Genomic DNA, 14297 nt, shown 5'->3' on the forward strand with positions numbered 1-14297 from the left:
TTTTTGGGAGGTTCGTGGTTGGTTGAAATCTATGAAATCTATACAAATTGAGGATTGCAGGGAGAGTGAAAATGAGACTAATCTAATCGAGGAAGGGGTGTGGGATATTGTGCATAACCAAACAACCAAGTGGTTTCATACAAATCTATACAGCTTTGTCTACACAGCCTTTTTTTAAAATGCTCTGAGTTGTTCCATATTTTGAAAATATAATTGGGTAGAAATGTAAAAAACACATACATGCCCCCATAGCTAACTCCTATAGGGCACTGCTGTGGCTCATAGAACATGCACTGTTTTTTTCGGAGATCCACATGTAGTAAGCACATTGCCAACACATTAACTGTAGCATTAAGTCAATATCTCAGCTATGCATCCGGAAACAAACAAACGGAAGTTCATCTCTGACTTCTTTCCATAACCAGAATTAGCTTGCAGTGCACAGGGTGCCTGCCACATACTGCATTTCCTGGTACAGTAAACGCTTCCTCCTTACGAGAGGTCTCTTTGCCCGAGGGGAGGGTGTGGAGCAAAGGCCTTCGCTGCTGGGCCCGCCCTTCCCCATTACTATTGGCGTACAAATGAAAACAAATGAAAAAGCTGTGAAGCCATCACACAAAAAAACATGAAAGCGAACAGACAGGCAGTTTTAAACTGTGATTGGCTGAACCCGGTGTCTGTCAGGGTGATAGGCAAGCAGGGGGTTGTCAATAGTTGTGGTGAGCGGAGCTCGCAGAGCTGGCAGGAGTGTTATGACAAGGGGAGGGATTTGTGCAGGTGCTGGTTTACTAAGGACTCCGAGGACCTCAGCAACGGTGACAGAAGAAGGCAACTGAGTAGCATCAAAACGACCGAACCCACCCGCGCCGCGCAACCCCAGCATGGCAGGAGGTAAGATGTTAGCAAAGTAACCATGGGCGCCAAATTATTGTAATCTGCATTACGCCTTTAGGTCTAAGTAACTTGGGCTTTTTTCTGCCAGTGTTCGGGTGAATTCCAAAAACAGAACGCAAAACCCGCAGCAGACGGCATGCATCAAACTAAAGTGACAGGGTTGGGCAAGGTGGGTCGGGGGATGGGGGTTTCCTCACTTACGCCCATGTACAACTGGCACAGGTTGACGGGGACACTGACAATTGGGTGACAGGTTTCTCCAAGGAATAGTTGAAAGGGTATCTAAGTTTTGAGGGGACGTTCTGCTTTTACCTGTGTATTGCACGGTCTCGTTTTGGGTTTGCCATGCATGTATTTTCATGCGCTACACTTGTTGCTTTTGGAAGATTATCTTCAGCTCTCAACGGCAGTGCGGCACTTTTTGGACTAAGACTGCCACTTCTGAGAAGATGACAGTTTGAAGGAGAGCACCTGCGCTGGTTATTTTTTGTTAACAGTGGATACGTTTTTGGCCCCAGTAGCTGGCGCAGCCATCTCTCAGCAGCGAGTGTGTGCTGCAGTGCCGGTGTTCTGCACCTTGCTAAAGGTGTGCCGGGTGTAGGTTCTGCTTTGTGGAACGATGCTTTGACTCCAACGTTACTGCGTAGAGTTACCTCAGTTAACTTGACGCGCGCCAGTGTTTTCCTGAAAAATAACCTTGTAATTGGTCTTCAAGGAATGGGAAGCATGCAAGAACAGGGCCAACAGACACCAAACGAGTCCCAACCTAGCCCGGACGCCACGATCTGATATGGATTCGGCGTGGAGTTGAGAAGTGTCATTACCTCCACGACCTTCTTCCTCGAGTCGCCCAAGCAGTACTACGATCTGATATGGATTCGGCGTGGAGTTGAGAAGTGTCATTATCTCCACGACCTTCTTCCTCGAGTCGCCCAAGTACCTCCTTGTCTTCTTCACAGACATTCGTTCCATTATTCCATTCCTTGATTTCTATACGCTCTACCCCCTCCTATAAAGGAGAGCACTTACCTGTTTCCTCTGTCTTCATAGGGAGATTCCGGGAAGGCCGGTTTGCTCATTCTCTCTGGCAGGAGTTTTGGTATTCCTATTCCTCCTGGTAGACTGTGAGGGGCACGAAGGAGGAGACCTTACCCTACAGACATGGGGGAGGGTAGTGGAGGTTTAAGGGAAAGCGGATGAATATGCAAGCCCCAAACCTTCCATGCCGGGCCATTTGGCATTGGAGAGTTGTGGCATGGAAGCACCCATAGAAAGAGCCGCAAAGCCAGTTGAAAGGGCGCAGCAAGTCTCCTTGGTGAAAACCGCCCACTCCCCAGTAAAGTACATCAGAGGAAGCAGGTAAGTTTGTAGCCTGGCAGCCGCAATGTGGTTAGAGCATGTGCAAGCCAGCACTAGAGCATTCCATTTTCCATGATGCGGGAGCCATGCTTGCAATGCCCCATAGCCGGGTTTGGTGTCAGGTGAGCAGAGTCTGGTGCCAACCCCTCTGCCCCCCCACCCCTCAGGGGTTTCATGTAGGGGATGGAAAGTTTTAGAAGTGGGAGTGGCAGAATACAACCTCTGCGGACCGAACACCAATATTTTCCAGGCCCATTGAGCTCCATCTGGAAGATTCTTAAGGAAAAGCCTGCATGATACATTGTTGCTAGGATGATGATGGTTGTGGAAGCCTCTCTGGTGCGGCCGAGCCGGGCTGTGAGTCAATCCTGCAGCAATGGGCAAGGCCAAGGAATTAGTGCTTACTTCTACTTTTCTTTCCTCTTCTGAATCCACTGCCTCCCTATCTTCAAAAAGAAAAAGGAGGAAAGGAAGAAGGATTGAGCAGTTGAAATATATCAAAAGCGAGGCTCTCAGGAAAGAGGGGGAGGCCTGAATAAAGTCCAAGAAGCATAAAAAGGACACTTCTCCCTCATCATCATCCTCATCAGAATCAGAGGAAGCCTCTAAACCCAAGGTCAAGCTGCTAGACTGTAGCTAAATGTTTGGATTGTGTAAACTACCTGCATGAAATCCAAAGAATCATTTCCTACTGCAAAGTAGGATTCTACAGTTCAACAATTTGAGGGAGTCTTTACCGCCATCCTGGCTATCAAAAGGAAACTCGTGAAACAAATGAAAATACCTCACTTTATGAATAGGATTTGCACCCTGCAGCTAGATGAAAAGGTTGTTATTCCTTCTTAGCAGAACAAGGCTGTCTAGACTTCAAGGGTTGTGTGAGGAATTGCCACCTGGAAAGGGTGTAAAATTGTATTAATTAATAAAACTATGTAGGCAATTCCATCTCAGAAAGGGAGCTGCTAATCCGATCTCCATTTCATAAGCTCCATGCCTAAAGCATTGTGACACATGTGCCTTGCTGCAGCAGTCTCCTGATCTGTAGCACCTGCTCTCCAGTGGCAGAGAGCAGATTGAAAGGTTGCAGGTGCCCTTTGGATTACTGATGTGAGAGCTAAGTCATGTAAGCGCAGAGGCTGCATTTGAAGTCTGCACCTCTTTTCCAAAACCATATAGCCATGAGGAATCACTTTTCTGGTGGCAGTTTAATCTTTAAACATTAATCCATACCTGGGTTTCGGGTATAGTGGATAGTAATTCGCATACCTATAAGAAGCCATACCTGATTGATTTCATATGTGTCAGCACTGTGATCCTAGCTCAGCTGTGGAAGGTTTATGTGGATTCTGGTCAGACTTCCTGGCCCTGCCAGTGCTGGGCAAGATCCTTAGTGAGGTCTGTTAATACCTCTTCATCAGGACAGCCTCCCAGCATGACCTGTTCAGGGAAACGGGTATCACAGGGCATGCCCTACACAAAAGAACTAGCTTCACACGAGGTTCTTGCATACTAAAGGGCCTTTAAATATTATGGAAAAGCAAACAGGTAAGGTTTAGTGTAAACAGAGGGAGCTCAGCATATTTGGAAGAGGGTTCCACAATCTTGTTTCTCTATATCACTCTTTCCTTCTTGTCCCCTCCACTTACTTTAGCACAAATCACTTTGTGTATGATGTCAGACGGCAAAGACCACTTGTCACACGTACAGAGATTAGACCCCTTTAAGCTTGCTTGTTTTAGTCCAGTCACCTGTGGACGTTTACCTGAAAAAGTGGGTGACTCCCACTCCTTCTTTCATTCACTTTTGGACAAACACTTAAGGACAAATTAATTTGACCTTTGTTGGGAGAATTGACTGAGTGCCCAAGGCTGAATCAAGCTTTCCTCCCTAACCATTCCCAGAGCATGGTGGGGGTGCGCTGCAGGGGAAGGACTGATTGGGAGAACAAGGACTTTTCTTGTCCCTGAGACCCTGGATTGGGATTCAAAGCACCATGAGAGGCAAGACAGCCTGGATCCCCTGTATTTTCACCATCAAACCGCTTGAAGCCCAGATTCCAACCCGTTTGACATAGTTGAACCAACAGGTACCTTTGGCAATCATTTGATCTTCAACCTTATGTACAGCTATTCAAACCAGTTTGCCATCACAATGCAACAGCTGAGCTGGTCCTTGCCCCCGCTTGAATTAGAAGCTCATAGCTGCAGTGCGCCAGATAAGATTTTGAGGTGGGAATATTTTACTCCCGATTTTTCAACTTTGAGAGTACATGTGATTTCAAGAGAGTAAAAACAACGTTTCTCCTTTGCAAGAGAGTAAAATGTATGTGGTATCCCTCCGACATGTGCAAAAAACTGTATGGAAATCATTACCATGCGGCAGCTTTCTGCATTGTGACAGAATAAACCTCGCATTATTTCTCTAAGGTTTGGTCATTTGATCTCTCCTGTATATATTTAAATGTCGAAAACACAAAAACCTAGTCAATTACATAGTCAGGCAAACATGAATTGTATTGTGTGTTCTGAGGTTCAATAGCAGAATGGTCTTTTTTTGTTTAATGAAAGTCCTCATTTCCTGGAGCCATTACTACCTAATGGTATGCCAATGTTATGATATAACAGTGCAGGGAGGCAAGGACTCCATGCTAAATTCTATACCTAATATCATGGCCAAATGGTTATTTATATAGCGCTTTTGGCAAAGCACTGTACATAGAACATATTTATCACAATTATCACCAAACTGAAAGTCAGTACTCTTTTATCGACCTCGAAACAATGAGTTGGCCTTGCCAGGATTCAAACTTGCAACCTACAGATTACGCACAGATTGCAGCCACGAGCGCTCAACCGGCTGAGCTATCTTTTTGGCTAACATCCCTCTGAGGTTGGTAAACTGAGTATCGACTGAAGTATAATAATCACAGTGCTTAGATTTTGGACTATGTGTATTAACACAGGGCGAGGTTTTACTGAGTTTTTATTTCAATTGCAAATGTAACTTTCATTTATTGGTTTTTGAACACCGCTTGCACTTCCTGCAGAGTCAGGTTTTGGATGTTTTAATTGTAGTCTTGAAGATTTGAGAGGCTTTAACACATGTGATTGGTGTAATGACAATCACTCACCCTTGAGCAAAGACTATGCTGTCACTGACCATTTATAGTAATGTACCCCATTGACTGCAAGGCTGAATGAATGTAAACTAGACCACGCATATTCATCATTTTACACATTGTTTTTATAATTAGAGTATACAGTAAATTATAAGTATAAAAATGATCAGCGTCTGCATGATTATGCACACTGCACAGGAACTCTGAAAAATACAATTGTGCAATACTGGTTTGCTTTCACTGGAAAAAGCATAATTTGTTATAAAAGATTAATTATCAATTGCAACTTAGTTTTCCATCTTATTAATTATACATTCCTAAAATGCTAGGAAAATAAATATGCCCATTGCTTCTGTTTGCTCAGTGAGCATCTACACACAACACAACAGAAGCTGAATGGAAAGAAACTATTCCTTTTATCACAGTGTGCAGTTTCGTTTTTTGAAAGGCACCAGAGAAATACATTCTATTTTCAGAGTACATCCATGTAGATAAAAATGAAAAGAAGCGTTCTGGTTTCTGTCAAGTGACCTGACCTTTGCACTGCCCTCTGCTCTAAACGTATGTGTAAATGTACACAGGAAAATAATAAAGCTATCGTAATTACAATATTTTCATGCGGAAAAAGGCCTGGTACAAACCTTATCTGGAGGCCTGGCTGCAATCACTGTGTTCGAACCAGTTTTTGTACCACCAGCCTCTTCACTACTCCACCACATCGATGGTCGAACCGACTCTGGTGGCCCCATCGAACCACAAGTCTTTAACGCTGCATCAAACCACTTGACTCTAACTGCACATCCAGTCACCAGCATCTTTCCTGTCAAACTGGTTGTCGATCTGACCCTGGTGGCCCTCACGATCCGTACTTCTGCGAATGGCAGAAAATCACAGCTCGACCCTGGCTCGACATGTGCTCCACGTCTCAAACAATGTGACTGCTGTATTCCAGCCTGGTTCAAAACAACTTGCACAGCACAAAGAAGCATGGTTCAAAGCGCTTGATCTGTTGAGAACAGTAGAAAGATATTATTGACTGCTTACTGACCTCCCGATCCGTCTTTAAGCCCTAGCGACTGGTAAGGTCATCTTTAGTCCCATTTTCGAACAAGAACATATAATGTTTAAGATCACTTTGGTATTTGATTGCCTTGCACCCCATCTTCATTACCCATAGTGCTGCATCTGGCTATCTTTGCATATTCTGCGTTCTTTCCAAAAGTGTGGGATTTTGTAGCGCATTTTATTTAGTTATTGTTGCATATGGTGAGCATAAATAAAGTGTATGTATTATAATAAAACCTTGATTTGACATTCCTTTATTTTGGACTATTGTACTTTGCTGCTTGGGTTTCTAATGGATCACATTCACAACCCTTTTGCGAGCATAGCCTGCACTCTGCCCACGTTACCACAATAGGTGAAGGAGATATATCTCTTAACTGGGCACATTTCACCTTAAGGATTGGAATCACTTTTGTTTTGTAGCACTGAGAGGGCTGAATAGGCAGTTTAGCCACTTCTCATCCTTGTACTCTTGCGGGGGCAGAGGTAATTTTGTCAAAGGGAGGCACATATCGCCCCCTCCTCAATGAAGATGGGGCCCACTACCTTTATGCCTCATCTGCAGGCTTGGTGTCTCTCCTGGAGTTAATGAACGAAAAGATTTAATCTAAAATGCCAAATGCACGTTTAGTGTGCATTCAGCATAGTATTTGTATTTGTATTTTGTGTTTGTATTTATTTATATGTATAGCACGGCCAAAACCCTGGGGCATCTGGACGCTGAGACTTGCATGTTACACAGGCATGAATGTACAAATAATAGTAATACAAGTTGTACAGGCATTGGTATACAAGGAATATAGGAGTAACAATAAGAGGTATGATACAGAAAAGCATGTTACTCAGTCAAATATATACAAGCAATGGCAGAAATAATACATTTTAGTGACATATATACAGCAGTGAATAACATTAGGGGGGCACCCTCAGTCTAATATAGCATGTGTTATGAAGTGGGTAGGTTATGGTCCTGATCCGAGAACCAGGCTTTGACTTTATTGCGGAAGAGCGAAAAAGAGGGTTCTTCTCTTATGGAAATAGGTAGCGCATTCCATTTTTTTGCAGCAAGGACTGGGAAGCTGACTCCACCTGCACATTGTTGGTTAAACTGCGGGATGACAACACAGTGTGATTGCGCTGTTCTGCTAGGTCGCGATGCTGTGTGGCGTGAGAAGGTGTCACAGAGGTATATGGATGCCTGGTTATTGAGGCACTTGTGAGTGAGTGAAAGTGATTTGAGGTCTATTGTTTGCTTAATGTTAAGCCAGTTTATATTCTGTCTGATTGCAGTAATATGCTGTTTCTTTGGAATGTTACCAGCCGATCTGACTGCAATATTTTGCAAGACTTGCATTTTATTGATATTTTGTTGGGAAGTTCCTAGATAGAGCGCATTACAAACTTAGATAATACTAGGGCTCTTGCTACTGAGATGCAATTTGTTGTAGTCAGATAAAGACGGCAGGCTGTAATAAGATTACATGTATACACTGTGGATGAAGCTAGGGCATTGGTTTGTCTCGTGAGTGAGAGTGCAGTCAATGTAAATGCTTAAGATTTTCACATCATTAGCTACTGTTACCATCGATATTGAAAGCTTTGAAGAGGGGTCCTAGTTTATTCTATTTAGTTGGAGAGCCAAGGAGGAGTAGTTTGGTTGTGTCGTCGTTAAGACATAAAGCATGCTTAGCCATCCAAATTTGAATAGTGCTATAGATATCATTTAGTGTTTTACTGTCTACCATGTAGTCATCAGTGATAGGGATGAGTATCTGTGTGTCATCTGCATAGTTCGTATATGTGACACCCAGATGATCAATTATGTCAAAGAAAGGCTTGGTGAATACGTTGTGGAGAGTAAGGGACACACAGGAACCTTGCTGGACTCCACAGGCAACTGGCATAGGTGAGGCTGATGCATAAGGTGCAAAGATCGTCATAGATCTGTTGCTAAGGAAGGATTTAATCCAAGTGTTGGCTTGTTCCAAGAAGTGTACGACAGATGACAAATGTTTACATAGAATCTCATGGTTCACTAAATCAAACGCCGCTGATAGGTTAAGTAGTAAGAGTCAGGCTGATTTCCCTTTATCTTTTAATAACTGAATGTGTGTCTTTAAGTCGATGACGGAGGTTTCGGTCCCATGTCTAGGTCTACAGCCTGATTGTCTTAGTCCCAACAGGTTGTTGGTTTCCAGATACTACTGTATCTGGAGGTATGCTGCACGATCAAGAATTTTTAGCAGGAACGGGACGTAGTAATGGGTCTGTAGTTAGAGGGGTTGTTGGGATCCAAAGAAGGTTTTTATTAATAAAGGGAGTACCCATGCGTCTTTCAAATTAGTGGGTACAGTACTGGAGTCAAATGATGCATTAATGAATGAGGTAATGGATGGAGTGAGTACACTGGCAGCCTCCTTAATAAGCATGGCTGGGCATACGTCGCCCTTACAATTGGAAGGTTTGAGTATGATCGTCTCTACTTCTTTGGTTGAGAGGGGTTTGAAGTTGAATTGTGTCATATTGGAGGTGGGGAGTGAAGGCAAGTCTTAAGGTATGGCATTATTTTATTTATCTTGGAGAGCATCCTGTATGCTAGTACACCATAGGGTGTCCTTCGTACAGGTGTCAGGTATAGGAGCAGGAGATTCAAGTTCTTTCAGAATATTGAATAATTCCTTAGTACTGGAATTGGCTTTCGCAATACGGTCACTAAAGTTATCTTTGCCTGAACAACGGCCATGTTATAATTAAGTGAGGCCGCAGTGAAAATATCTTTGTTGTATTCTGATGGGGAATTTTCCCAAGCAGTTTCTGCTGTACGTTTCTCTTTCCTAAGAGTCTTTAGATGTGGCGTGTACCGTTTGTTAATGTGCGCGCAAGGTTTAGATTTCTGCATTTTAAGCGGTGCTATCGTGTTAATAGCCTTGAGGATAGTTTCATTATATAAGTTCACTAGATCGGATGGGTCCGAATACGAGGTGATAGGATGGGTGATTGGATGTAGTAGACGTAGCAAGTTTTTTAATGCAAGGTTCTATTTACTTCTTGTCAACATGGCTGGGGCTTGAGTTTCTGTAGTGAGGGGTGCTGACTTGTCAATGGTGAATGTGATTAGGTGGTGGTCGGTCCATACACATGGAGTATTGGCCAGTACCTTGATACTACAGTTAAGGTCCACTAGCCAATCAAGCATTCTGCCATTGTTATGGGTCGGGCTGGTTATGCGATGTGTGAACCCAAGCTCAGAGATGGTATCTTTAAGGGCAGACGCTTTGGAGTCTTTAGGATCAGTTAAGTTAAAGACTCCTAGAATTATAACTTGTGAATTACTTTTAGTATTGGTGGACAGAAGATGTGATATATCGTTTTCGAAAGTGGAGGTAGTACCGGGGGGGGGGGTGGTGGTAAATCAAATGCATAGTAATGGTAGATGTGGCTGAGGTAGATAGTAGATTAGAGCTTGTGGCCATCATACTGAACAGGGGAGCAGGAGTTGTGGGGGTGTCCCCTGCTTCCCCAGTTCAGTATTATGGGCTGAGGAGTTGCAGGGGTGTGCCTGACAAACCAATGCCCTACATTCAAGGCAGTGCGGGGGACAAACAGGCAAAATCTCAAAGGATCAAATTACAAAATACGGGCAAGTGGGCTTTGTGATTTTGTAATTCGATCTTTTGGGATAGGTTTTTTTTAACTACATGCTCTCCTACCCTCTCGCTTGCTCTCGCCACCATCTACAGGCCCCCTGGCTCGGTCTCCCCTTCCTCTCTGAATGGGCCAACCTTATCTCCTCTCTCCTGACCCTTACCACTAAGCTTCTCCTCCTCTGAGACTTCAACATTCATCTTGACTCCTCTGATGCAGCCACTGTACTCTTCCGTGACCTCTGTGACTCTCTTTCCCTCACCATTCTTCCTCTGGTCCGACCAACTAAGCTGGACACGCCTTGCATGCTTTCATCTCAGCAGACTTCCCTATCTCTAACCCTCTCATGACACCTCTCTCCTGGTCTGACCATGCTCTCCTCTCCTCTCACCTGGAGCTCCTTGGCTCCCTGGCTAAGCCTCTGCCCGCACAGTCAGTCTCCTACTCCGTCATTTGACTGATGAAGCGCGTGCAGGTCGCTGCTTATACCACTACTTTCATCCCCCCTCCCATCCCTTCTATTGACTCTCCCACCGACACAGTCCTCGCTAACCTTTTTTTGAAAAAAACATTTTTTATTAGTTTATTCAAACAAACAATACAAACCAAACTTGCAGTGCATGTAATAACATTTCAATTATGCATCACTTCACTATGTCCACCGCTTTCCCTATCCCACCCCCCCCTTCGAGCCTACTTTCTCTCATATTCTGTTTCTGCATCCTGCGATAGGGATTCCTCTTCCGCGAGTTCCGTTGGGTCCCGCATTGGCAAAATAACTCTGCTATTAGTGATTTCCACGCCATCAGGGTCTCTGTTTCTTCCTCCCACCGGTCCTGCTTGTTTCTTGCCACACCATGGTTTCTGCCTCAGCCCATTTCAGTAAATCTTCCCACCATACTTCTAGTCGTGGTCTGTGGCATGTCTTCCACCCCATAGCAATTTTCCTCTTTGCAAGTACATATGCCAGGTCTTTTAGTTTGCTCACGTGTTTAAACTTACGTGATCTAGAAAACCCACCTATCAAGCAGGCCCACACTGTATCCACCTCAATCTTAGTACCCCTTTCTGCCAATCTGTGTGCCACTTCACCCCAGAAGCGCTCAATGATTGGGCATGACCAAAACATATGCACCATTCCAGCATTTTCCTCATCACATTTGGGGCATGCTTGCCGCCTTGCATTTTTGAATCTAGCTATCCTCTGAGGTGTCATGTAATATATAGTTGTATCTGCTGCAGTCTAGCATTCCTTGACACCTTCTTGTGATACCCTTGGGCCCTTTCCCACATCTCATCACTCATCGGGACTCCCACTTCCGCCTCCCACTCTTGTCTCAGTTACACTACCTCTTTTCCCACTTTGGCCATCATCAACTCATATATTCTAGATATCTCATGTCCCCCTTCCGCTATATCATATATTGTATCTATGGTAGCATCCGCCCCTCCTCCCCCACCTAGTACCACTTCGGACCATGTCATCTTGATTCTTCGCACCACTCTATGATACGTAATATACTATTCCGTGTGTAACCCTGTTTCCTCCCCCAACACATCGAAGTCCATTATAGTCCCCTCTTGCCATATGTCACCCATTGTTGCTATCCCCACCGGTTCCTAGTGGTTCCTAATCATCATCCTTAGTTGCCTTTCTTCACCCGCTAGCGCCACCAGCGTTACCTGTGGGGAGCACGGGAGTGGGTTCTCCATCATCAGGCATGCCCTGCGCCACATCTTCCACCCAAGTAACATCATCTTTGGACGCCCTACCATTTCTGCCTTGGGCAGCCACATAATTTCCTTTAAGTGGAATGGAGCAAAGTCCTGTCGAAACAGCCTGGACTCCGAGGTCACCTCCTCTGAGAGCCACTTGGCTACATATTGCAGCTGGCTTGCTAAATAATAAACTTCGTTTTTAGGCAGTTTTATACCCCCTTTCTCAAATGGGTTTTGTAGCTTCCAGAGGGCCACTCTGTTTCATGTTCCATGTCAAAGGAAATCCCTGCACATACCATTTAATTTAATGAAGAATTTCTTCGCTATCAAGTATGGTATGTTCCCAAAGTAGTGCAAGAGCCTAGGTAGGACCACCATCAAAAACATTGCCCCACGCCTCATCATTGCTAAAGGCAGCTTCACCCAGAACTTCATGCAATTTTCAATTTTCTTAATCGCTACTCCTGTATTGTACTGATGCTCCTCTTCCACCGTGTGGTATATATCTATCCCAAGATATCGGAATGTGCTAACCTCCCATGGTATCTGTAGCACCTTTAGTTGTTTTAATTGGATCCCTTTATATCTACCCAGTGGGAACATGCTAGATTTCTGGGGGTTCACTGCTATACCAGACAACCCTGCATATCTCTCCATCACCTCCAGGATGTATTGGAGGTTTTCTTCCTGGTGGCGCAAGTAAAAACATATCATCCGCATACAAGGAAATTAAGTGTTGTTCCCCTCCGACAGCAATGCCTATCATATCATACTGCTGCCTCAGGTATATCGCTAGGGGTTCCAGGGCCAGTATATAAAGCATGGGAGACCATGGGCATCCCTGTCTAGTACCCCTACGGAGTTTCCACCTTTCCGATATCACTGCCCCATCTTAACTCTAGCCAGTGGTTCACTATATAACATTTTTGCCCGCTGTAGATATCCAGGCCCTATTCCATAGCCAGCCAAGGCCGCCATCAGCCACGGCCATTTGACCGAGTCAAAGGCCTTTATTGCGTCCAATGATAAAATTGCCAATTCGCCTTCGTTTTAGTTTCCATACTCAATAACTCGATGGAGTCGCCTAAGATTATTGGATATGTTCCTATTCGGAACATACCCTGTTTGGTCAGAATGTATTAATTTTCCAATAACCCTCCTCAGTCTATTTGCCAAAATGGCCATCAGTATTTTACTGTCCTGATTTAACATCGATAGGGGTCTATACGACTCACAGCTATGTCCAGGCTTATTGGGTTTGGGGAGCGGTATTATAATCGCTTCTCTGAGGGACTCTGGCAGTTTACCTGTCTCATATGCCTCGTTCAACATCTCTAAAAGCGGGGGGAGCACCTCTCCCTTAAATATCTTATAGAATTCGCTCGGGAGTCCATCAGCCCCCGGAATCTTGCTGGTGGGCAACTGCCGCATCACCTCTTCTAACTCTCCTAGAGTAATTGGTGCGTCCAACTCCTCTCGCTCCTCCGCGCTGATCTGCGGCAGTTCTATGTCCTCCAGTGTTTCCGATATCTTTGTGTGAGCACTCTCCTCATCTTCTCCATATAGTAGCCAGTAGTACTCTGCAAACTCCTGGTTCACCCCTTCTTGGGTATCAACACTGTTCCCATCTTCCCTTGTTATTGTTCTAGTTGTGGGCTTGGGGGTCTCACTCTTATATAGCCATGCCAAGATCCTTCCTGGTTTATCCGCTCCTGCATGCTGTCTCTCTATGTATTTTTTATAGTTAAGGTTACACAGTCTCTCCCAATACCCAGCACATTTCTGTTGCAGCCTGAGTATGAGTTCAGTGTCTTCCTTGGTGTTATCTTCTCCCCTCAGCGCCCTCTCTAGTTCTTCCTCTGTTTCCTGTAGCTCAGCCAGAATCCCTCCTTGCAGCCCTTTGGACTTTGCTATAGCTGCCCCTCTCATCACAACTTTAAAGGCCTCCCAAAGCGTGCCCACCGAGTCAACACTGCCAGTATTGATCTCGAAGTAGTTAATAATCTCCTCCCTCATATCTTCTCTAAAAAAGGGATCTTTCAGCGCCACTGCTTTGAGGCGCCATGTCAGGATCCTCGCTCTCGGGGGTCGATATTACCATCCTAGGATTAATGGCGAGTGGTCTGAGAGGACCCTCGCTTTATATTCTATCTGAGTGATCTCTGTCAATTTCTCTTGCGTAGCAAAAATATAGTCCAACCTAGTATGTAGTTGCTGTGGAGCAAAATAGTGCGAATATTGCCTCTCTCGGGGATGTTGTGACCGCCATACATCCTCGAACCCAAAATCATCCAGCGGTGTCTGCAATGCTTTGGCTGCTGGGGCGGGTCTGTCCATTTTCCCATCTGATCTGTCTACCTTAGGATTTAGTACACAATTAAAGTCCCCCCACCCCCAAATCACTGCACTCCCCGCACACGTGCTGAGGTGGTTACACAGGGTTCTAAAATATGCCGCCGTGTTTTGATTCGGAGCATACATATTTATAATACTTATC

General features: G+C 44.7%; 1 protein-coding gene across 4 annotated transcripts in view; it reads left to right on the forward strand.

Moving 5' to 3' along the window:
• The first annotated feature begins 577 nt into the window (after positions 1-577).
• OTULINL (OTU deubiquitinase with linear linkage specificity like) overlaps positions 578-14297 on the forward strand; it is a 652262-nt gene continuing 638542 nt past the window's right edge. For 2 of the 4 annotated variants that reach the window (XM_069620439.1, XM_069620440.1), the window contains exon 1: positions 578-891. Coding sequence is in view for 2 of the 4 variants with exons in the window: in XM_069620437.1 (XP_069476538.1) it covers positions 882-891 (10 nt within the window). In the remaining 2 variants the exon portion in view is untranslated. The remainder of the gene's footprint in view (positions 892-14297) is intronic. The other 2 variants (XM_069620437.1, XM_069620438.1) reach the window with 2 other exon arrangements.

The sequence above is a fragment of the Ambystoma mexicanum genome, chromosome 5q, assembly GCF_040938575.1.
Source record: "Ambystoma mexicanum isolate Mex_15411 chromosome 5q, UKY_AmexF1_1, whole genome shotgun sequence".
Taxonomy (NCBI): Eukaryota; Metazoa; Chordata; class Amphibia; order Caudata; family Ambystomatidae; genus Ambystoma; species Ambystoma mexicanum.